Source organism: Pleurodeles waltl, chromosome 1_1, assembly GCF_031143425.1.
Source record: "Pleurodeles waltl isolate 20211129_DDA chromosome 1_1, aPleWal1.hap1.20221129, whole genome shotgun sequence".
NCBI lineage: Eukaryota > Metazoa > Chordata > Amphibia > Caudata > Salamandridae > Pleurodeles > Pleurodeles waltl.
Genome location: NC_090436.1, coordinates 414,363,549 through 414,390,071, shown reverse-complemented (window position 1 = coordinate 414,390,071; position 26,523 = coordinate 414,363,549). Strand labels below are relative to the sequence as shown.

Here is a 26,523-nt window from a genome sequence, read left to right as displayed (position 1 = left end):
GGCCCACAGTGCGCTAATGTTATTTCACTGAAAACGAAAGTGATATGAGTCGATCAGCTCATTTCACTAGTTCACTACCTAGGTGCTAACTGGTTATCTTACTCCCCCGAGCACCCAGATGGGAGAGATATCATTGGAAAGTGGAGAATCTCCCCTTTCCAATGGTACCTTTCCCCTGGTGGATCCTTGCTTGGGAATCACCACATGAGGGGATCCCCCAAGCAAGGATCCATTCCACTAGGCACCAGGGAGGGGGAAGGGGCCCCTTGGGCAAGGGCTTATACTCCTCCTATATTATTTTGGCCAGTTCAGTCTTTCTGCCCCCATCTCCAATAGGGCAGATGTGGGCAATAGACCCAGATTACCCCTTCCCCACAAGGGCAGAAAACCCACTTGGCACCAGGGTTTTTTTTTTTTTTTTAAACTTATAGGGTTGGGGGCTGCCCAAAATGGGCATGCCAATGCTCCCATCCCTCCTCAGACACAAACATTTATTCTGCTCCTCCACCCCCAAGGTGGGGGTTATTCCCACTGATCTGCCCCCCCCCAGGTGGGGGCAGAAAGCCCACTAGATTCCTAGGATTTGTTTTATATAAAAAAGGGGTGGGGGCTGCCAACAATGGGCATGCCAATGCCTCCAAAGCCCAAGACACAAATAGGAACAGCCTTTCCGCCCCCTGGGGGACAGATGGGAGTTATCAAAGCCTGCTAGACACCAGGTTTTTTTTCTCTCTCTCTCTCTTTTTTTTTTTTTTTTTTTTAAATAAAAGAGGGATAGGGGCTGCCCACAATGGGCATGCCAATGCCCCCACGTCCCAGACACAAATGGGAACAGTCTTTCTGTCCTCCCCCAAGGGGGCTGATGGGAGCAATTATGGCCCCCACCCATCAAAAATGGGGAACCAGTCTTTCTGCTCACCTGCAGACTAAAGCATTTCATCCCAATTGCAAGCAAGAGGATATATGACTTTTTACAAATTATGCCAGGAAAGTTCGGTTAACTCTCAGTACTACCCCACCTGCAATGGTGAACAGCTGCACTTTTTGGGCTTGGGTAGGCTGCCACCTGCAAAAACCTACCAGATCCAGGCAATTCTGAAAACTAGACTTCTGAGGGACTCCAGGGTGATGTGCTTCGCATCCATTCCACACCATTTTCTTACCCACAATACCCTGCAAACTTCAAAATGTGACTAAAATCACACATTTTCCATGCATATTTGTGCCATATTCTTCCAGAAACAGAAATAAAACACAAATTTCCTGCCACCCATCATTCCCCTCAATGATACCTCACACCTATGTGGGTGCCCAAAGCAGAGTCAGCCTAAAAACGTATTTAAAAAACTGCCCTTTTGGACCCGCTTTCATTTCCCCTTAAACTACACACGTTTTAGGCCCTTCCCTGGCAGAAGGCACTTGGACCACTCACACAAGTGAGGTATCATTTTTATCGGGAGACCGAGGTGAACACTAAGTGGTAGGAAATTTGTGGCTCCCCTCAGATTCCAGAACTTTCCATCACACGAACTTGAGGAAGATGTGTTTTTAGACTAATTTTGAAGTTTGCAAGTGATTCTGGATAAGAAAATGTGGTGGGAGCCACACACGTCACTTCTCCCTGGATTTCCCTAGGTGTCTAGTTTTTTAAAATGTACAGGTCTTCTAGGTTTCCCTAGGTGCTGGCTGAGCTAGGGTCTAAAAACCACAGCTACCCACTTTGCAAACATTTGGTTGGTTTTGCATGAAAAAACATTGATCTATCCATGTTGCGTTTTGGGCCGTTTCCTGTCGCGGGCACTATCCACCCAAGTGAGGTACCATTTTCACCAGAAGACATAGGAGAATGCTGGGTGGAAGGAAGTCTGTGGCTCTAAGCAGATTCCACAGAAATGTGAGGAAAATGTGCTTTTTAGTCAAATTTTGAGGTTTGCAAGAGATTCTGGGTAAAACGACCTGGTGAGAGCCACACAAGTCAACCCATCCTGGATTCCTCTAGGTGTCTAGTCCTTAGAAATGTACAGTTTTGTTAGGTTTCCCTGGGTGGTATCTGAGGTAGGGCCCAAAAACCACAGATTCCCACTCTGTAAAAAAAAGTTTTGCGTAGAAAATATGATGTATCCATGTTGTGTTTTAGGCCATTTCCTGTCTGAGCACAAGGCCTACCATACAAGTGAGGTACCATTTTGATCAGAAGACTTAGGAGAATGCTGGGTGAAAGGAAGTTTGTGGCTCTGTGCAGATTCTGGAACTTTCCATCATAGAAATTAGAGGAAATTTTGTTTTTTTAGCCAAACTTTGAAGTTTGAAAGGGATTCTGGGTAAAACAATCTGGTGAGAGCTACACAAGTCACCCCATCCTGGATTTTCCTAGGTGTCTAATTTTAAAAAATGTACAGGTTTGTTTGGTTTCCCTAGGTGCCAGCTGAGATAGGGCCCAAAACCCACAGCTACCCACTTTGCCAAAAACAGGTCAGTTTTGCAAGGAAATATTTGATGTATCCATGTTCCAATTGTATTTCTCTACATTTGCACCTTCCAAATGTAAGACAATGTATAAGAAAGAAGTAATTTTTAGAAATACCCTCTAATTCACATGCTAGTATGGGTACCCACAGATTCAGAGATGTGTGAAAAAAAACCTGCTTCTGAACTCCATAGCCTGTGCCCATTTAAAAAATAAATTGGTTTCCTTGATACCTACTTCTCACTATTTATAATTTTATCATATGAACTGCTGTATACTCGGTACACAAAGAAAAACCATTGTAAGGTGCAACCCAGTTATTGGCTCTGGTTAACTCAGGTTCTTAGTAAACCTACAAGCCCTATATATCCCTGCAACCAGAGGGTACCAGCAGACGTAACAGTATATTGCTTTTGAAAACCTGCCATAGTTAGAAAAAGTTACAGATAAAATGGCTGTTTTTTCAACTCAAATTCAATATTTTTAATTGCAACTGTTAGTTTTTATAGGAAAAGCTTGAAGGATCTACACAAACGATCCCTTTCTAAATTCAGAATTCTGTCTACTCTTCAGAAATATAAAACTTATCAGGATCCACCATTGGTTTCACATCTATTTCTGCCACTAACTGGAACACGGTTAAAAGCACAAAAAATAGGAAAAATTGACTATGTCCCAGTAAAATGCCAAAAATGTGTTGAAAAATTAGTTTTTCTGATTAAAGTCTTGGGGGGGAGGGCAGTAGCAGAGAAGGGGTTAACAACAACAATATAACAACAACAGCAGCAACAATAATAACTACAACAACAAGAAAAATTTGCTGAAGTGCGCAAGTAACACAAAAGGCTGTCCTGGCACTAGGGCATAGAGGAACCAAAACAGGAGAGGTAGAAGCAGAGAAAGAGTACTGTTTTGAGCTGACTTCTGAAAACTGCCTGGTTGGAGATGTTCTTAAGAGATGGGGGGGGCAGGTGATTTCACACCATAGCAGCGACCACAGAGAAAGTCATGCAATCAATTCTTTCTCTCTTGTACTGGGCGACCTTGAAGAAGGAGGAAGTAGGTGATCTCAGGTCATGAGTCAGCGAGTAGCACAAAAAGTTCGATTTCAGATAATACGGTCTGACCATGTGGATAGCCCGTTGAACGAAGAATAAGGCTTTGGGCTTTGAACTTGAACTAGCACCTTTTTGCAATTAACCACAGGGAATTCCTATCGCCAGACGCCCGGGACATCTTGTTTGGGGTCAAGGGCAACAAGTTTTTATGTTTACTTTGTCCTTGGGACAAGTGGGCCCAACCCCCTGCAGCACAAACCCTTTGGCTGCCTGTTTACAGAGAGTGCAGTTGAGGTAATGTGTTTCCAAAATAAAGCTGTTCGAACTTGTATTTATGGTTCATTATTTGAAAGCCTTCATTATTAGGGTGAGTGCTGTAAATAAATGTTTTAAGGTCACACTTCACTACTGACGTTGGTTCCAGTACAAAAAAAAAAAAACGTGTACACACATGTTTGAAAAGTTTAGGCTAAGAGGCTAAGTATAATGCTCCCAGAATGCTCTCTGATTATATGCAAATGAAGTGTCATTTAGTAAAATGTGTTGATGCATGCTAGTATTTCCCAAAAATATTTCTAATGGAAAATCAGTGTAACCATTTTCAACACGATTATGGGAAGCATGAAAATAAACAAACACTGACAAAGCCAACTGATCTGACATATTTTTATAAGTCTTTTAGTTTCATCAATGCGTGTCTTGTTTTGACATGGCTTTTGTAACACTTTATTGTTGTGGGAGCTACCAGGCCCTCAACATTGTAACAAACATTGGCAAAACCCCCCCCAAAAGTTTTTGAACTCTTAAAGCACACGTTGCCACCAGCGGCATAACAAAGGCCCCGCAGCCGCCCTCCAGAGGGCCCCTTCAGCACAGCACCTGCCCTGAGTGAGTCTGGAGAGGGGGCTCCTCCATGTTCTTTGTAAAGGGGCACCCTCCAATTTCGTTACGTCACTGATTGCCACTGTAGTTCCTGACACTGAACAAAACTACTTTGTGTGGCAATATGCGCCTTGTGGAAGAGCAGAATGCGATCACTCACAGTAAAGCCAGCCGAAAAAGAGAGAATTAGAAGTTTAATAAAAACAAAATGTCTTTGTTAACACCAGACCTAATTAGGGACCAAGACCCACATGTAGGTAGCTTTTTGCATGTCGCAAACAGCGACTTTCGCTGTTTGCGACGTGCAAAAAGCACATTGCAATGCACAAACCCAGTTTTGCGATTCAGTAACCTGGTTACCGAATCACAAAACGGGTTTGCGACTCGCAATTAGTAAGGGGTGTTCCCTTCCTAATTGCAACTCGCAGTGCAATGTAGGATTGTTTTGTGACCGCGAACGCGGGCGCAAACCAATCGCAGTTTGCACCCATTTCAAATGGGTGCTAACACTTTCGCAAAAGGGAAGGGATCCCCATGGGACCCCTTCCCCATTGTGAATGTCACTGTAAACATTTTTTCAGAGCAGGCAGTGGTCCTGTGGACCATTGCCTGCTCTGAAAAAATGAAACGAAAATGTTTCATTTTTCGTTTTTGTTATGCATCTCGTTTTCCTTTAAGGAAAACGGGCTGCATTACAAAAAAAAAAAAAAAAAAAAACTGCTTTATTGAAAAGCAGTCACAGACATGGTGGTCTGCTGTCTCCAGCAGGCCACCATTCACGAGGGGGTCGCAAATTGCGACCCACCTCATGATTATTCATGAGGTGGGCATTTGCGAAGCCCTTGCGAATCACAGATGGTGTCAAGGACACCATCCTACATTCCGATTTGCGACTCGCAATTTGCAGGTCACAAATCTGAACCTACCTACATGTGGCCCCAAATTCTTAAAGAAAGTCACAAAAGTGCACCCATGGTATATGTCGTACCCCTATAAAATATTTGTGAACTGTATTTTAGCATGGGTAAATACGATGTGTGGATTTGCTCATGTGAAAATCTATTGAGCATTTGCAAGTTCATTTTCCCTCCAGCCACTTTCTTCCCAACCCTGGAAGAAGTTATAATTCTGCCATTGTCAGGAGTAAATGTCCAACCTTTCTTATTATGGGAAAATATTAGAGAGAAGCTGGTAAAAATCTTTAAAACATGCAGGTTAGTAGGTTTGCAGACTCGAAGGCATTCCAGCCCTGGAACTATTGCTTACTGCTTCCTCCAGCCCCAGTATGCAGATCTGCAGAAAGGTGGCAAAATAAGGAAATTGCTACAGTAGGGATTGAAACTCCAAGTATTCAAGCCCTACTATGGTAGTAGCCCTGGCATAATCAGAGAGGCTATTAATTGCTGCCATAATTTGTCGCCACACTACATGGCACCAAAGGGACAAGTAGATCTTTTTACAGGACAAGTAGATTTGAGAATCAACCTGTCCCCTGGACAAGTAGATATTTTAATAAATTCCACACCCCTGAACCAATACAGATCTTTCAAATGAGCAGGTACAGAGTCTGGCAGAGATATTTTGCATCCTTTGCAGACGGAGCACCAGAAAAATCAGGAAGGCCAAGATATAAGGTTTTACCATACTTCAGGTGAGAAGCGCTTACCCCACGGTACTCCAAGCATTCAGAGGCAGTTACAGAATATATATATATTTTTTTTTTACAAAGCAAATAGAAACCGGTGCTGGCAACTTGAGTAATCATGTAAAAGAAGGAAAGATTCTGTTTAAAAATAACTTCCAGATATCTGGCATGCGAAAGAGGGGTGCCAAACTTATTTGGGCACCAAGATGATAACCTAAGGTCAGGAAGTTTGCCGAACAAGAGGATCTCTGATTTCTTACTGTTAAGCTTGAGGCAGCTGCTGCTCATCCACTGAGGAACAGCGCTCAAGCAAGCAAAGAACTAGACCCAAGTTGCCCCCTGGTTGTCAGAGATGGACACGATGATATGCATGTCATCAGTGTAGGATTCAACGTTGAAGCCAAAGTATTGTGCAACGGAACCAAGAGGGGCAATGAAAATGTTGGGAGAGTGAGGCTGAGAGATGCACCATGCAGGAACCCACATCGGAGAGATTTAGCATTTGATCTGAAGGGGTGTATTGATTGGGATCTATTAATTAAGAATGCCTCAATATACTTAATGGCATTCATAACAGATGCCAATCAAAGATAAACTTTAAATCATAAAGGAATGGGTTACTGTAAGAGCGCGTTGCAGTTTTAGGTCATCATCCACGAGGTCCGAGGCCAACTGTGTGGGAGCAGCAAGCACAGTTTTTCCCCTGCATCTAGCATACCACCACCGGTAGAAGAAAAATACGGTGAATGAGGATGAATGCAGGCGAAAGGGGTTTGGGAACAATAAACAAAAAAAGCTAAACCAATTTACCAAAATAACAAACATGAAGGTCCACTATCCTACAGAGGTCCTACTCGGACCTACTGAACAAGTAATCATAAGGAAAATGATAGTAAAGATAGCAGGACAGTTACATCACCCAGAATGGAAACTGACAGACACTACCTAAAAGGGTACTTAGCGTTTCCTAATGGGGGGAAAACAAGATACTGTGCCTGCAAATCAAGCATACTGGAGGAGGGGCAACACTCTATGGCCTCACAATGATGTAAATTACTTGTCACAGCTCAACATTATATATCACAACACATAACTTGTGTAGAGCATCAAACTTCGTACTTAGTAGATGTGTGATCTCCACTAGTTCACTGATAAAGTGCATACCAACGTTTAGCGTTTCTCCTCACACAATGGCACACCAAATTGCACAAAAATATGGAGTTCCTAAGGAGGTTGAAAGAGAACACAATGTACACAATAAACAACAATCTCAGCTGCGCAGTTAAATAACCCTAGTGTAGCTGTTTTAAGAATGTTCGGCAGCGAGAATGCACAAAGTTTCTGCCGGTGGTGAGAGATACCAAGCTTTCCTTTATCCAAGCATGTGACCAGCGGTGCAAGCAAGGCAACAAGGCCCCTATCATTGAGTGCAATGGCTGCAGGCCTACTATCAAAGCGGGAGAGTTCTAAATAGAGTACTTATCATATCCAGATTGAGGATGTGTGATCCAAATTCGGAGGCTAGGCAGGAGATGCATCAAGTCTGGACTCCTTGATGAGAAGCATCGAAAGTTTATGAGCCAGGCTACTTATAGTTCAGAACTTTAACAAAGGCCGCCCCAAGTTGTTGTTGTGGATGACTCAGCAGCTGAGGATGACTCACTGTTATTGTGGATGACTCGCTTCATGTTGTTGTGGATGACTCACCAACTGAAGATGACTCCCCAGTATTCGGGCCCCCTTTCAAGGTACAGGGCAAAATCTGAGACAGAGGCCAACTAAAGCATAAACCACCATGCATGTAGGTAGATAGCTCCTCTAATATTCGCCCAAAAGGTGACCTAAGGTGTCTAGCTCTATACCCTTTATGCCCTAGACCATGATGAACTGAAAGTGTGAATAGAATGCCACATGGGTGCAAGCACATTAACGTGTGGATGACAGTGCAGAATGCCAAAGGCGCCAAGAGAACTGCAGGTGTGTAGGCAAAGGCCAACAGCGCGATTCCCTGGCAGCAAGGATAGTGGCTATCCATGAATCTCTGACAGTAACTGTCTCAAAAACTGCTGGCAGGGCCAGAAAAATCAGTGCTTCAGCGCGACCTCTATTTAACAGCATTCAAAGATTATCCATGATAGTGATAAGAGTCATCTTCGTACAATGGAGCGATCATCGTACAATGGACTGGATGGAAATCTGATTGAGATCCATCAGGAAGTTTACTGGTCTCCATAAAAGAGGCTAATTGGTGGTTGACACGTTTCTCCAGGATCTTTGCTGGAAAAGGGAGAAGAGGTTCTTTAACATGCAAATTTCCAAAATGTTCTGAATAGTGCCAAGGCAAATTCATGGTCTCCCTGGCTGTAGCAACAATTTCATGCAACAACAAAAAAGAGTCTGGATGGAATCCTCCCACTCCCCATGGTATGAGATGCTCAGGAGGTAGGTAGGGGGCAATATTTAATGGTGAAAGAAAAGAAAAGTAGGGAGGAAGTGTAGGAAAATTGAACAAAGGAGTATGAAGATCAGATACGTATGACAGCCAGGGCTGTGGGAGACAGGGAAGCATTGATTACAAAAAAATAAATACAAACCAGTAACTAATCTGAATGCAAACTCGATGTAAGTCTTCCTAATGGACTAGAAATTTCTCATCTGCCGACAAGCGCTCTTACTCACGCAAATTGTGAATGAAAAATGAATTCTGGTTTAACAATTTCATTTACATTAGGTAATAATTGGCAATTTGATTGTGTCAAGGATAATTTAACTTCCCAATCTTACTGTATCCGTGTTTTTCTATCCCTATATAAGGTAGCCTTGTAAAGCTATTCCCTATTATTGGAATCGGAAGGCAGATCCTAATGAGTCACAGGCAAAATTACAATTTTGCTTGCTTAAATTGTGTGCTTTAAGGAATTTCATGTTACACTTGTTGTAGGAAAGTACCATCTTGTCTGGCATGTTACCCCCATTTTTCACTGTATATATGTTGTTTTAGTTGTATGTGTCACTGGGACCCTGGTAACCCAGGGCCCCAGTGCTCATAAGTGTGCCTGAATGTGTTACCTGTGTAGTGACTAACTGTCTCACTGAGGCTCTGCTAATCAGAACCTCAGTGGTTATGCTCTCTCATTTCTTTCCAAATTGTCACTAACAGGCTAGTGACCATTTTTACCAATTTACATTGGCTTACTGGAACACCCTTATAATTCCCTAGTATATGGTACTGAGGTACCCAGGGTATTGGGGTTCCAGGAGATCCCTATGGGCTGCAGCATTTCTTTTGCCACCCATAGGGAGCTCTGACAATTCTTACACAGGCCTGCCACTGCAGCCTGAGTGAAATAACGTCCACGTTATTTCACAGCCATTTTACACTGCACTTAAGTAACTTATAAGTCACCTATATGTCTAACCTTTACCTGGTAAAGGTTAGGTGCAAAGTTACTTAGTGTGAGGGCACCCTGGCACTAGCCAAGGTGCCCCCAGATTGTTCAGAGCCAATTCCCTGAACTTTGTGAGTGCGGGGACACCATTACACGCGTGCACTACATATAGGTCACTACCTATATGTAGCTTCACAATGGTAACTCCGAATATGGCCATGTAACATGTCTATGATCATGGAATTGCCCCCTCTATGCCATCCTGGCATAGTTGGCACAATCCCATGATCCCAGTGGTCTGTAGCACAGACCCTGGTACTGCCAAACTGCCCTTCCTGGGGTTTCACTGCAGCTGCTGCTGCTGCCAACCCCTCAGACAGGCATCTGCCCTCCTGGGGTCCAACCAGGCCTGGCCCAGGATGGCAGACAAAGAACTTCCTCTGAGAGAGGGTGGTACACCCTCTCCCTTTGGAAAATGGTGTGAAGGCAGGGGAGGAGTAGCCTCCCCCAGCCTCTGGAAATGCTTTGTTGGGCACAGATGTGCCCAATTCTGCATAAGCCAGTCTACACCGGTTCAGGAGACCCCTTAGCCCTGCTCTGGTGCGAAACTGGACAAAGGAAAGGGGAGTGACCACTCCCCTGACCTGCACCTCCCCTGGGAGGTGTCCAGAGCTCCTCCAGTGTGCTCCAGACCTCTGCCATCTTGGAAACAGAGGTGCTGCTGGCACACTGGACTGCTCTGAGTGGCCAGTGCCACCAGGTGACGTCAGAGACTCCTTGTGATAGGCTCCTTCAGGTGTTGCTAGCCTATCCTCTCTCCTAGGTAGCCAAACCCTCTTTTCTGGCTATTTAGGGTCTCTGTCTCTGGGGAAACTTCAGATAACGAATGCAAGAGCTCATCCGAGTTCCTCTGCATCTCTCTCTTCACCTTCTGATAAGGAATCGACTGCTGACCGCGCTGGAAGCCTGCAAACCTGCAACATAGTAGCAAAGACGACTACTGCAACTCTGTAACGCTGATCCTGCCGCCTTCTCGACTGTTTTCCTGCTTGTGCATGCTGTGGGGGTAGTCTGCCTCCTCTCTGCACCAGAAGCTCCGAAGAAATCTCCCGTGGGTCGACGGAATCTTCCCCCTGCAACCGCAGGCACCAAAAAGCTGCATTACCGGTCCCTTGGGTCTCCTCTCAGCACGACGAGCGAGGTCCCTCGAATCCAGCGACACCGTCCAAGTGACCCCCACAGTCCAGTGACTCTTCAGCCCAAGTTTGGTGGAGGTAAGTCCTTGCCTCACCTCGCTGGGCTGCATTGCTGGGAACCGCGACTTTGCAGCTACTCCGGCCCCTGTGCACTTCCGGCGGAAATCCTTTGTGCACAGCCAAGCCTGGGTCCACGGCACTCTAACCTGCATTGCACGACTTTCTAAGTTGGTCTCCGGCGACGTGGGACTCCCTTGTGCAACTTCGGCGAGCACCGTTTCACGCATCCTCGTAGTGCCTGTTTCTGGCACTTCTCCGGGTGCTACCGGCTTCAGAGAGGGCTCCTTGTCTTGCTCGACGTCCCCTCTCTCCTCTGGTCCAATTTGCGACCTCCTGGTCCCTGCTGGGCCTCAGCAGCGTCCAAAAACGCTAACCGCACGATTTGCAGCTAGCAAGGCTTCTTGGCGTTCTTTCGGCGGGAAAACACTTCTGCACGACTCTCCACGGCGAGAGGGATCCGTCCACCAAAGGGGAAGTCTCTAGCCCTTTTCGTTCCTGCAGAAACCTCAGCTTCTTCTGTCCAGTAGAAGCTTCTTTGCACCCGCAGCTGGCATTTCCTGGGCATTTGCCCATCTCCGACTTGCTTGTGACTTTTGGACTTGGCCCCCTTGTTCCACAGGTACCCTAGATTGGAAATCCACAGTTGTTGCATTGCTGGTTTGTGTCTTTCCTGCATTATTCCTCTAACACGACTTCTTTGTCCTTAGGGGAACTTTAGTGCACTTTGCACTCACTTTTCAGGGTCTTGGGGAGGGTTATTTTTCTAACTCTCACTATTTTCTAATAGTCCCAGCGACCCTCTACAAGGTCACATAGGTTTGGGGTCCATTCGTGGTTCGCATTCCACTTTTGGAGTATATGGTTTGTGTTGCCCCTATCCCTATGTTTCCCCATTGCATCCTATTGTAACTATACATTGTTTGCACTGTTTTCTACGACTATACTGCATATTTTTGCTATTGTGTATATATATCTTGTGTATATTTCCTATCCTCTCACTGAGGGTACACTCTAAGATACTTTGGCATATTGTTATAAAAATAAAGTACCTTTATTTTTAGTATAACTGTGTATTGTGTTTTCTTATGATATTGTGCATATGACACTAAGTGGTACTGTGGTAGCTTCACACGTCTCCTAGTTCAGCCTAAGCTGCTCTGCTAAGCTACCATTATCTATCAGCCTAAGCTGCTAGACACCCTATACACTAATAAGGGATAACTGGGCCTGGTGCAAGGTGCAAGTACCCCTTGGTACTCACTACAAGCCAGTCCAGCCTCCTACACTTGTTAATGCAAAATTCTTGAATTTACACCACCTCATGTAATTATGCCACAGTTTGCAGCAAAAGTATAGCACAGGAACAATGCCAACAACCAGAATGCGGTATCTGTTTTTGGGCTATTTGTTTAGCACAACATATGTTTGTGTCAGAAAATTGATGCAAGAAAGAATTTTATGTAAAATACAGCCCGAAATGGCTGATTTGCATTTTGCATATTTTTCTCCACAAGACAAGAGTGCTATGGGTGATTTGGATAAATCCAGAGTACTTGGTTATTGATGTGTGACCCGGGAGTTATATGTGAAAATCCCTTCAACAACCCTATAATGTTTTGTTTATTCTTTGATTCTAGAGGGATAATACAAACATGGGGATAGTTAGGATATCTATTGCTCCCATATCCCACCGGCTGACATGTTTCAGCTGGGAATAACACCATCCTCTGGGTTTACAGCTTTTTTCAGGATCATAATCCCCAATTAGTAGCAATATTTCATGCACACCATGCATGCACACGTGGTCACGCGGAATGCAAATGCATAATCGCTATGTGTGATTAGATTTCGTGGGTAGCACTTGTGGAGATAAAAGACACAAAGTCACACAAAAAATAAATAAATTAAATAATGTATTAGACGTGTGCATGAAAGATTATTACCAGTAAAGATAATGATCTTTAATAAAGTGGTCGACCCCCGAGGGGGCTGAAATCCTGGATGAAACATGTTGATCACTGGGATATAGGAGCAATAGATATCCCCGTTTGTTTTTAATATCCCAAAAGAAACCAAGAAACACTCTGCTCTTGGCCACAGGGGGCGAAGAGCTGAATCGGACCACACCTCCCAGGCACACTGGCGGATGGAGGCCATTTACAAAGCTCTGCAGCACCCAAAGGTGCATAAACTTGACACACGCTTTCCGCTGCGTAACACTCTGCTCTTGGCCACAGGGGGCGATGGGTTGAATCAGACCACACCTCCCAGGCACACCGGCGGCAGGAGGCCGCCTACGATTCTCTGCAGTGCCCGAAGGCGCATAAACTTAACATGCACTTTCTGCTGCGCAGGACGCGCCAGGGCGCTTGCCCGGGTGAAGACCAGGCCCATCTGCGCCTGTCCGCGGCCAGATGTGGCTGGGCTGGGCCCACCCTCTTGGTTTTAGGACCCATTAAGGTTTGTTTAGGCTATCCATAAAATGGTGTATGATTATAATCAATCAATCATTCAGAGAATTTGTAAAGCGCACTACTCACCCAAGAGGGTCTCAAGGCGCTGAGGGGGGCTGCTACTGCTCGAACAGCCATTATAAGGGCTGCAGAACAAGTGAGACATTTATATGTAATATTATTGTTTCTATGTATTTGATGCTCGCCCCTTTGTAGTTGCAATTGTTTTATTGAAGTGGGTGTTAACACATACTTCCAAAGTATGGGTAAGCGGAAAACCACAGCCCAAAAGGCAGATATTGAATCACGCTGCTCTACAATGGACTCCTTTTTGGTAGGGGCGATGGGAGTTATATCAAAGGAAATTGATCTTGCCGAAAGGCATCTATCTCAGGGGGCAGCTGGTTCAAGTAAAGGCAAAGAGAGACCCCCAAAACCAGTAGACCTGGTAACTGATACAAATTACACTCTAGAACTGGAGGACATAAAGAATGGTGATGATCATACAGGGAGCAAGAATATAGTTACTGCAACCCCCAGATCTGTTAATCACTCACCCGTCTTTAAAAGGAGGAAAAGATGTAGAAAGGGGGCTGAAAGTGAACTAGGCCCAATAAATCTCAGGTAAGTCTGAACCCACTTGATGGAATAATCTTATATCTGCTTTTAATGATCTATTAAAACCACTTAGGGACAAATTGGATAAACTCAAGGGGGAGGTGGAGAAAATAATGGCTATATGTCAGAAACTTTCTATGCCCTTGATGGCCCCTGTTTCCCAATCGTTTTTTGCACAGAATGTGGCACAAATTGAGCCAGATCCTATAGTTATATTGCAGGATATAGAGCCTATAGGTGATACTGGTTCAGCTCCAAATATTAGGAAGAGGCATAATACTATAGAAGAGCGAAGAGTGGCCATTTTAGTGGACCGCACACAATTATTAGTAAGAAGCCGGGCGGCCCAAAATCCACTATAAACACAAAAGCACCTAGTATGCCCCAGTCCAGTTACATTCTGAAGCCAACGTGCACTACGCCAGCCCTCGTTGCAAGTGAGGGAGGATTCCCCAACTGTTAATTTACCACCTGAGTGCTGCCCCTATGTAATTATCATGGTCAATGTTCCTTCTTTACGGCTAGGTCAGAGTGAACCCCAAGGGACCCTGAAGAGTAAAGTATTACATTGGCTGGTCCAAAACAATTTATTTGCATTAGATAATGTCCACCCAGATTATTTTAAATCAAAGAGTAACCTGGGTGGGTCCCTTAGAGAATGAGTGTGGGGGAAATTGTATAATCAGTAATTTTAGGAGCCCTAGCCTTGTGAGGGACATTCTATCCAGGGCCAAATTCCACCCACACCATGTTAATACTCCATCATTGCTCCCGTTGGGTGCATTTTATCGACATTTACAACCCTTACAATCAGGGTACCCCCAGGTACAACACTAATCTGATCCAACTAAAACATTTTACCAAAGCTACCCAGTGCCATTAAGTAATAGATATCAGGCCCTGAGTACACTCTCAGATAATGATTGACAAAAGATACAGGGTACATGCGGATAGTCTAAAGAGGGGGCCCAATATGGTGGGGCACATTAGAAAGATAATGTCTACCAATCTTGGCATTGTCCCTACAGAGATCCAGAAGACAAAAGGATCGGATCCCAAGGCCTGTATTAATAACTCTCACAGGGGATTAGTCGGAAACTTTTTAAGTACCAACAGCCAAATAGAAGCAAGCAATAACGATAGGGAGTTTAGTGGAAATATTAAAGAGCGCCATAACTTTGCTACATGGCATGTCCAAGGTCTACGTAGTAAGTTTGAGACAGTGGAGTGGGGTAATATTATCAACAACCTTGACCTGGTATGTATTCAAGAAACTTGGTGTGTTTCCCCGATGCATATGCTAGGATTTCCCTCACACTTCTTGCCAGCTACTTGTTCCTGTTCTGGGAGGGCTAAGAGTGGGCTCCAAATGCTTATTTCAAATAAACTCCCTATAGTTGTTAAAAAGACCTCCTGGGAGACTCCAAATTTTCAATTGTTGTGGCTGAAGTATGCGAGTATGATCGATGTGGTATTAATCAACTACTATAATAATGTTTTTGATTCTACCCGCTGCAGAGTACTTCATGCATTAGACCAGAATCTACAAAAATTCTTACACTCTATCCAGTCCAATATTTAAAATTTTGTGGGCTGGTGATTTTATTATTCAGTCATGTTCCCTACCTATATCTAGAACATGTGGGCTAATAAGTCAGGAGCGGATAGGGTATGACCATTTTTATCATAATGATTATGGAGAGGCGCTCAATATGATTTTGTCAAAATATGATATGATGTTATTGGAATGTAAACAAGGCATTAATGGGGAGGTAATACCTTCTTTTAGAGGCACTAACACTTCATCAGTAATTGATCATATGGTAGTGTCATCATTTGCTAGTAACGTATGTGATACCCCTTATATTGCCCAGTCATTACTGAGCCATCATGATCCGATCATCCTCCCAACAATATTTTGGGGCCCCAAGGAAGAGTTCCATATTACTGCAAACCAGGCAGAGGTACACAGAACAAATGGGGTAAGACTGAAATGAAAAGACGCAGACCTGGCAGATCTTTTACAGAAGATTGTACAAGGGTGCTCGTCTGAAATGTAATACTGTTTACAAGAGGAAATAGAACCCCCACAGTTGCTCAGTAGTTTTAGTACAGTTATATCATACACTAAGAGTCTTCTGACATGTTACCCTCAATATAGGCAGAACACAAAAAATAAAGGGTGGCTTGACCATGCTTGCACTAAAGCTAGGGGGGAGCTCAAACTAGCCCTTCATATATCACTTAGAGACACAGTAGCAATCAGGTTACTGCAGGTAAAATATAGGGAAGCCTTGGAGTGAAGAAAGAAAGAGCTGAGGGAATAGGCATGGTCAAATCTAGCATTGGCAACAGATACAAATAATACTAAATTGTTCTGGGAAACAGTAAATGCCCCTTTCTTGACTAATGAGGCACCTTCTGAACTGGGTACTAGTGTATCCTGTGCAGCATGGGTGGACCACTTTTCAGAGAAAGGGCTAGCACACATACCTAGGCATCTGGAGTTGGGGTATCCCAGTCATTTACACATCACCACAGACGAGGTCTTATCAGCTATCTCAGTAAGTGCCAGGGCTAAGGCCCCAGGCCCGGATGGGGTACCAGTTGTTTTCAAATTTCAAAGTGATTTTTGGTTATCTATTCTGAATAGGCTGCTTAATATAGCCATGACCAGGGAAATCCTGACGTCTTGGACTACGTCTATTATCATACCTATATATAAGAAAGGTGACAAAGCTGATCCTAAAAACTATCGCCCAATATCATTGCTGGACTCATCCATAAACACTTTTAGTAGGGTAATTCTGGCAAGACTTAACGACTGGGCACTGGATAATAATATTCTTTCACCTGCCCAATTTTGATTTAGGTCAGGACTGGGCACTATAGAGCAATGCCTTAACTTAGATCTGATTATAGGGATGTACACAAAGGCCAAAAAAGGGGCTCTTCACCTCTGTTTTGCTGATCTTAGTAGTGCATTCGATCTAGTCGAGCATGCCCTTCTTTGGACCACATTACTTGATATGCGTGCCCCAAAGTATATCATACACTTTATTGACCACTTTTATGCAGATTTAACATGCAAGGTCCGCTTTGGTAAATTGGGAGAGTGCACTACCCCTTTTAATATTGTAAGAGGTATTCGTCAAGGGTCTGTACTGGCCCCATTATTGTTTTCCTTATATATTAATGGAGTGGATAAGTTCCTGAAGGAAATCCAGACTGACCCCTTAACCCACCTACCCCCATGTGGCAGGGCGTCCAGTACCCATATTACTCTATGCTGATGATGTTGTCTTGATTTCTAGGACTCCATTAGGGCTCCAAAAACTAATGGATGGTTTAGAACAGTTTATGACCTTGAAGGGTGTGGTTATTAACAAATATAAAACCTTCACTATGACCTGTGGCCAAAGGGTAAGGAAATTTAGGATTTTTTATATTCACAATACGGAGATTTTTACTGTAAAGTCATTCAGCTACCTGGGTGTATTGTTCTCGAGCAATGGGCAATGGAAATAACATTCAGGAAAAGATAAGTTAAGAAGGAATTCAGGTGCCATTTTTAGATTTGCTAGCAAACTAGGGAGTTGCCCCATCTCTACTATGATAAACATTTATAGGGCCAGAGCTCTATCCACGGAAGAGCATGGAGCCGGCGTCATGGGCTACACAAAAAGCACCCATTTACAATTAGAGGAAAACAGTTTTTTATAACGTTTGCTATGGTTATCGACCTCAGAATCTAATTGGATTGTACACCACGAGGTGGGCCTCCATTTTTAAAAGGATGTGTTGCAGGTGAGCTCTTTGCTCCTATGGCGTAGTATTTGGTCCAAGAAGGAAACTATTTTTACTAAGAAAATTATTTTAGATAGTTTAAAACTGGATAATGCTATGCGTATTACGTGGCTCGCCTTCATTGACTCCTCTTTTAGATCTGTATTCAATATAAATATAAAATAAAATCAGACCCAGAGGAAGTGCTGATATTATCAAAGAAATGTATTAAGGACACCTTCTTACAATATACAGTTGATGGTAGGAAAACTAATGAATCCACGAATTCCACTGTTGTTATTTACATGTCCCTTTCTCTGGAGGCAAGTAGAGATGGATACCAACTTGGTGTAACAAACATGCTGCACCAGTTCTTTCTGATAAGGTTAGGACTGGGTATAGTGCATCATTTAGTAGCATTTCCTAGTATGATGTCCTGTCCCGATGAAACATTTAGTTGCCCCTGTGATGGGTTAAGTAAGCAAAGCACTCTGCATTTTATGTTATTTTGTAAGTTTTATGAATATCTTAGAGTTTTTTTTTATCTCAAACCCCTTTTTAAAAAATAGTATAAAGGACCTATCTGGTGGTGCTGGAATTTTTGTTACGACTTGACAATACACATGTATGTTACAGGGTGGCATTATATATTTTAAATGCCATACAAGTTAGGAAAAGTCTGGTTTTTAGCCCCGGTGAAACCAGGTAAGTGCAATAAATCAGTTTTATTACTATCTCACGATGATAATTGTAAATTTTGGGGGGTTAGTATTAATGTTATTATTTTATTTATCTATGTTTTATTTATTAATAATTAACTAGTACCTGTAGTATGAACTAGGATTTGAGGATGTTGAATATGTATTTACATTTTCTATGTGCTTTTATGCCTATCTTGTGTTAGCCAAATGAAGTGGATGATTGAAACCAAGAATAAATGAACATAGGTTTATCAAAAGTAGACTTTCATTGGAACACCAGGAACCCTCATCTCATGACCCCGTGGGATCAACCCAGAATAGGTATATCTATACCTATCTTGATATACACAAAGATATAGATGAAGTTGACAATCACTCAATATTGTTTCAGGTTGATATTTTGTCACTTGATATTGTCACCCAAACTATGGAAATCGCATTGGTTGCAGAGTGCCAGTGTGAACAAATTGGTACAAACATGTCCCTCAGTTATGTTCTCTAAAATGAATGAATCATGCAGCTATCAATTCAGTCAATTCACTGACATACACACAGTTATTAACGGGTGTCCCCAGAAAAGTGTTTCTCAAATGGCATTGGTATCTATGCATAAGGCAGACAACCAAGGAAATATAAACTAGCCACAAAGCTTGATCAATCATAATTAGTGACTTAAAACAAAAAGGCTCCCCCCATTGGTTTTAACGACCTGGTGAGCCACCTCCACCTTCATGTGCTAATGTTTCCAGTTGCAAAAACACATACCCTGATCAAAGCACAGTTCAGCAGAAGGTGCACAGATTACAGAGAAATACACTGGCCATGATTTTACCTGTTTCAAGCCGACTGTGAGTGCGATATTACCCGCCGTCAGGGATGGAATTTCAATGTGCTGGTCAGCAAACGGCAAAAGCAACCGGCTCATTCTTTCACTGTTAAACAGAAAAAGCAATTCATAAGCACTGGAAAATCTGCGTATAATAGTTTATAGGTCCCGCCCCATTATAACTTACGTGCAGTTTTTGGAAACATTATATACAGAGGATTGAGGCTTCATTGTGCCCGAATAAATGCGAACGAACACCAATGGACCCCGCTGTTTGTCATGGAGAACTTTAAATGCCAAAGCACACATATCGTCCCCATACCACTGCCTGTAAACAAGTGAGAACACACTGTAAGATGCGACATTGAGGAAGCACATTGGTCGTTATAAAGCTTGCTAGTCAGGAACAGAATCCAGTGGCCAGTTTTTATGCAAAGAACAATACAATATACATTGTTAAGAATGATGGTGTGTTAGATAACCTAGATGCAAAACTTAGTTGACAACTTGGATGTGTATACTATGTGTGAAAATGAACTGTTCCAATAATGTAAACTACTACTGTCAAAAAGAAGCCTTTCAGGAGAGTGAAAATAGACTTTAAATTATTCTGACAACTAAACGCCTGATTTAGAGTTTGGCGCATGGGGTTACTCTGTCACAAAAATGACGGATACCCCGTCTGCAGTATTATGACCCCACTATATCCTATGGGAATCGTAACATGGTGGACGGGATATCCGTATTATTTGTGACTGACTAACCCATCTGCCACACTCTAAATGAGACCCTAAGTATATTATTTAGTTGTAGTTCAGGGAGCTTGTGAGTTATCACAGCACTCTACTGGTAGCATGAAGATCCCCACATCATCATTCTTTTGTAATATAATCAGACTTTGTCAACAAGGCTAGGAGGTTCAAATGCTCTAAACAAGCCTCACAGTGCAATGTGGGGCTAAATGGAACAGCCTGAAGAGCCAAACACATCGATATAGCATAGGTCAAATTTATTTCGCTTTCCAAGTGTTAATAAGCCAAGATGCAGATAAAATAAAGAGCTGCATATGATGTGGGCAGCAATAAAACTAAACTGCGTTTGTTACATTTTTTTTATTTTTTATCCCATTTGTCACACCTCCCTTTCAAGAAGCAGATGCCTTACGCTGTGCCAGCTGCCCCAGATGTATGGGAAACTCTTAAGGGTAGCCCTACATTTTAGTTGCAGGGTACAGCAGCAAAAAAGTCCAGAACCCTGGTTAAAGTTTTATAGTTTCACAGCCAACATAAAGCGCCTGTCTGAGAAGTCTTGATCATATGTTGATATATTCCATGGTAGATGGATGTTGACCCATACACCATGGGAGGTTTCAAACGGTGTATGGGACTTTCATTGTTTCACGACTGAGAAAGCCCATTCGCATCCATTAAACTATGAAGGAAGCATGCAGCATTAGAATCATGGAGTGTTGATTTGGTCAGGGCTTACCAGATGGAATTTTCATAATGGCAGCTGTGTGAATTTGTTGAAGTCAACAGCTTATGCCATGACATTTGGACAGTCTTAAAATTGGTCTCCTTTCACTTCCTCTTGCTTGACTGAAATAATAGCCCATGAAGCTGCTGTGGTCACTTGGTACCGCATTCTTTCAAATATTATAACCATCATCAAAGAATATGTACAGTAGATCGCAGATGTTTCAACAATGGAAACTGATGCTACACCAAAATAGTACATCCATAATGGGGCCGAGCATGTATACAAGAGGTGGCTACACACAGAGGCTAGGGGCAAGCTACAGTACAGGTGCAAAACAGCCTGTTAGCCTTCTTCTGACTCCTTACATTTCAATCACTTGGGGAGTCAGTATGAGCCACTTGCACTGGCAACTGATAACTACAGACCACACAACCTATCAATGACCCCGATTACATCAGCATATAGCACATACTGTACGTAACGCAAAGAACATGGAAGCAGTGGTTCATTACTACTTATAGTTCATTAAGCATACATTTCTGCAGCACTTGTGAAAACATAACTTTAGCTTGTGGGTTTGATACAGTCAGTGGCTTTAGTCTTTTGGGTTGTGGTGCACTAAGCGTGCTGATGACTACTGTATGCACTCTCTTCTATGCAGTTACAGTCTGTTTATGCTAAATAACCACAGCTTCCCTGTTTTGCCTTTGAAAGTTGTTTAGAGGCGTCAGTCTGTTTACACATGTAAAATTCACTTTGCACTAGCATTCTAACGTCAGAGCACCAACCCTTATTTAAACTGTTCAAATGACAGAGGTAAATATTCAAGCGTAAAAATTTAAAGGTAAATATCAGTTAAATATTTACCATGAAAAGCTTCAGATTTCTATAAAATCAATATTCTACCTTACTCCAGACATAGAACAAAGACCTAAAAAGACGGGGGATGCTGGAAATAACCTGGCTGGGCAGTTAGAGGTGCTTTTAGCAGCTCCTCTAATAGATAGCTGATAAAATGGCACTCACATTCTTAAAGAAAGACAGAACTCCTAGAGTCGCACACGCTACCATGGTGCACACTCTACTATGGTGCGGGAGACAGGGTTTTGGGACTCCCCAATGTAAAAACCTGCAAACAAGCAGCCCAAATTCAACTAGACCTTAGAATGGAACCCTAACCCAGGGGGAGAAGCATGGCTACAAGTAGAACAGAATTACTCCACAGTTCCCCTACACAACTTATTATGACTTCTCCCTTGAGTAAGACCCAGCATCCGAAACATCTTTCCATCAACTTTAGTCCTTCTAGACTATTGACAAAATGCTGCAAGAAAAAAAAGTGCCACATCACTTCCCTCACAATGATGTCAATTACACATAGTCTCGATTTCCACCTTGGAATCATGGATCATGTTTTAAAAAATGGAATTGTCATAACCCACCATCGCTGGGTGACAATTTAGCCATAACGGTAGGTAGAGGTCCCCTGTGCCTCTCCCACGCTTAGTAAACGGCGAAATACTGCTTAATTAAAGCTCAAAATTGATGTGAACTGTTAAAACTGTTAGACTTGAATTTGAATTAAGGAATCTGTTACCGAACTGAAACTGCACTCTGCATTGGTGCATTCGAAGGAGCTAGACGCTCGTTTTTATTAGAATCTTATCCCGTTTTTATTGCCGCCATTTTGGGGGGTTAGCACTCCAGCTTCTAGTGCTGGAGGGCTATTTAAGCCACACTATGAGCGCGGCGCGCAGCGGACGGTAGGTAGAGGTCCCCTGTGCCTCTCCCACGCTTAGTAAACGGCGAAATACTGCTTAATTAAAGCTCAAAATTGATGTGAACTGTTAAAACTGTTAGACTTGAATTTGAATTAAGGAATCTGTTACCGAACTGAAACTGCACTCTGCATTGGTGTATTCGAAGGAGCTAGACGCTCGTTTTTATTAGAATCTTATCCTGTTTTTATTGCCGCCATTTTGGGGGGGTTAGCACTCCAGCTTATAGTGCTGGAGGGCTATTTTAGCCACACTATGAGCGCGGCGCGCAGCGGACGCGCCGATGGCGCGCCAAAAGCAAGCCCGTCTGCGCCCGTCCGCGCCAGAACGAGCCAAGAGCCTAGAAATTATGCCCGTGTTTTAACTGGAGAGATAGGTATCACTTATTCTAGTGAGGAACTACTTCTCCTTAACAAAAAATTCTCTGCCCTATGTTACAACAGTCTAGACCCACATAAGGTTAATTTTAGTTGCCCCAGTTGTGCCTGGTCACCTAGAGCATCCACAGACCATCGACAAGCGGAGATTCGTGATAAATTTCCCATATGTCTAATTAATTGTCGTTCACTAGGAGCTCATACAAGGGACATTCATCTCCTAATAGAACAAATTGAACCCCTGGCCTTGTTTCTAACAGAAACATGGCTGGATGAAAGGTCTGGACCAGATATTGTTATGGCCCTCCCCTCAGGTTATAAAATCAGTAGAGTGGACAGACCTAGCTGAGGGGGAGGCATTGCAGTCATTCTTAGAGACACATGTAAGATCAATTCTGCTCCGGCCCTAATCAAAGGCTGCGAAAGCATGTCGTTCGCGATCAACGTAAACCCGCATTACACACTTTCTGGTGTTTTGATCTATCGTCCACCTGGTCCCATGGGAGATTTTATAATGTCACTGGCAGAACACACTTCACAAGTAACACACACTAAACCCAATTTTTTAGTGCTGGGTGACTTTAACCTTCATGCAGAAAATATAGATACTGCACCCTCTAAGATGTTGATAGCAGATATGAATGCTTGTGATCTAAACCAACTTATTCATGGCCCCACCCATGTTAAGGGCCATACACTTGATTTGGCTTTTTCTAATAACCCAAATCTAAAATTTCTATCATCTTCCCCTCTAGCATGGTCAGACCATTTCCTTGTAGAAATGGAATTACATCTTACTCACTACAAGATCCCATATATGGGGGCACTCCCACACAGAAGGAAATGGCACAGATTAAAATCCTCAGATTTTGTCTCCGCCCTGGAGAAAAATAGACCAGGAAGTATAAATACAAATAATATAACAGATTTTTCGCATTCTGTTAATAAATGGATAGAGAACAGCCTAGAGGAAACCATACCTCTCTCCTCGTCTAAAGGCACCCGGCGTAAGAAGTCGGCTCCATGGTACAATGCAGACCTATTAGAGAAGAAAAGATAGTGTAGGAAACTAGAGAGGAGATGGCGCTGCACAAAAGATGAATCCATGAAAAGGGATTATAAAAATTTGATTCGAGAGTATCACCTGGAAATTAAAAAAGCTCAGGCAATCTATTACGCAGGAAAAATTGAAGCGGCTGCCAACTCACCCAAGGAGATCTTTAATGCCCTAAAAGATCTTATCCATCCTAGAGAGGAAGCAGAAACTAGGGATTCCCCCCAACAACATGTAGAAGATCTGGCTAGTTTTTTCCTGGATAAAATCCAGAATATTTACCTAGCCTTTCCTAATACCCCTAATATAGGGCAGAAGAGAATAAGCCAAGAGGTTGGGGAGGCAATCCTTTTTACAAACTTTACTCCTATTAGTTTGGATGGAGTTACCAATCTATTGAGATCAACAAAATCGGGCTCCCCACTTGACCCTGCCCCCCCCCCAGATCCTATCCTTGGGAATCTCAGCATTAGGGCCGATAATAAAGAATCTTATTAATACCTCTCTGAGTGATGGCACAGTGCCTGATCATTGGAAACAAGCCATTGTCAAGCCACTCTTGAAGAAATCCAGCCTAGATCCTAAGATCCTGAGCAACTATAGACCAATTTCATTACTGCCCCTAATTGCCAAACTGGCGGAGAAACATGTACACTCTCAGTTATCCACATTCCTGGAAGAAAAGAATCTTATACATCCTGCCCAGATGGGTTTTAGACCTAAACATGGCACAGAAACTGCCCTGATCGCCATAACAGAAGAGGCAAGGAAGAGGATGGATTTAGGTATGGAAACCGCGATTATCCTCTTTGACCTAAGTGCGGCCTTTGATACAGTTGACTTAAAAATCCTCATAGAAAGGGTACAAAGATGTGGAATTGCCGGTTCCGCGTTAGACTGGATTTGCTCCTTTTTATATGGGAGGTCATTTCAGGTACTCGATAGAGAGTATATCTCTAGGAGCACCTTCAGTAGTTGTGGAGTTCCTCAGGGCTCGGCCTTAAGTCCATTACTTTTCAACATCTACATGAGGCCATTAGCAGGCATAGTTGAGCCTTTTGGACTGAACCTAGTTTCATATGCTGATGATACGCAGCTGATAGTCTCCTTCTCTAATTCCCATCCAGATATGGGGTCAGCTCTAGGTCCATGTATGAAAGCAGTTGCAACTTGGATGGCTGATAGTAAACTAAAGCTTAACGATGACAAAACGGAGGTTATGTTTTTTGGAAATAAAATTCCCCCTTTAAACTCTAGCCTACTGAGAGGAGTATCAACCCTCCCCCCCCCTAAAGGACTTATTAAAAGCCTAGGGGTATGGCTGGACCCCCTTCTCTCAATGGCCCAACATGCGAATAGAATAGCAGGAACTGCTTTTGCTTTGCTAAGGACCCTGAGGAAGGTTTTAACTATTTTACCTTTCCCAGCAAGAAGAGTAGTTGTCCAGGCACTGATTGGTGCTCGGATTGACTATGGTAATGCTTTGTTTATTGGCTCCCCGAAATATGTAATTCAGAGACTGCAAAGGGTACAAAATGCAGCGGCTCGTCTGCTACTAAACATTCCTAAACAATATTCAATAAGGCCAGGAATCGTTTCCTTACACTGGCTCCCGGTAGCGGAAAGGATTCAGTTCAAGACCCTATGCCACTTTCATAGATCCATATTTGATAGGGGACCTGAAATGCTAAAAACTCTTGCTCAGGCTTATATTCCAGCTAGGCCACTTAGATCCTCCTCAGCTAATCTGGCTATAATTCCAACCATGAGGAAAGCCAGGTGGGGAGGAAGATCGGTAGCATATCAAGGCGCTCTGCTTTGGAATAACCTTCCTCTCAAGATGAGAGCTAACCCTCAAGAGATGTCGTTCAGAAAGGAACTGAAGACCTGGCTATTTAAAACTTAAATCTTTCGAATAATTTTAAGCAGTATGTCATCGTTATGGCTGTATAAGCGCTACGAGGCCGCTGGCAGTTGGGCGCTATATAAACCTCTATAACATAACATAACATAACATAACCTGGGAAGATGAATGTTAACTCACTCAGCTACTGAACTGGGCATGCAACAGGGGGTGAGAGAATAGACAGGAAAAAACTGGAGATCATGTTTACCAATAAACATTGTCGGAACAACATCACAAAGCATTACCAGCAAATAAGCAATATACAACAAAACAAAATATGGTGTTTCGATTTTTTTTGCTACCCACAGCCAACATTTTTTATGGATACTGTAAAGTAAGGCTACAATCAGATGACTATTGTCAGCTGTGTGATGCATAAACTGAAACAATATTTGTGTTTAGTTTATCTGCCCAATACTACTCATGGAACGCAAGAGATTCTTGCACGTCACATTTTTGCAGCCTTTGCGTACAATATATGCGTAGTGGATACAAATGAGAAGCTTACTTGTGGAGTATCTTTTGTTCCAGGTGCAATGAGTGAAGACAGTAAAGCATGCGTCCAAATGTGTCACTATTAGGAAAATAAAATTTGAGTGGCCACCCTCTATGGTATCCAGCAGTAGGATGTGAAAGACTGGGGCCAACCGGAAAAAAACTTCACTTTATCAGCTTGTTTCAAGGGCTGCCCTGGACAAAAGAGATTAAAAGCTAACATGGGCCCTGGTACAGACTTGGAGGCAGAGAGGCAAATGTGTGGTTTATTATCATCACAACAAAAGGAAAGGAAAACAGTGAGGCCCGAGTCCTCAAGTGATGTGAACTTGGCATAAAATGGGAGGACTCAC

General features: G+C 43.0%; 1 protein-coding gene across 2 annotated transcripts in view; it reads right to left on the bottom strand.

Moving 5' to 3' along the window:
- The window catches only part of GFM2 (GTP dependent ribosome recycling factor mitochondrial 2), a 261,831-nt gene that overhangs the window by 96,179 nt on the left and 139,129 nt on the right, over window positions 1-26,523 (bottom strand). For both annotated transcript variants that reach the window (XM_069223861.1, XM_069223870.1), the window contains exons 13-14: window positions 19,269-19,409; window positions 19,088-19,187 (exon numbers count right to left, since the gene is read on the bottom strand). In XM_069223861.1, the coding sequence (XP_069079962.1) occupies window positions 19,088-19,187; window positions 19,269-19,409 (241 nt within the window). The remainder of the gene's footprint in view (window positions 1-19,087; window positions 19,188-19,268; window positions 19,410-26,523) is intronic.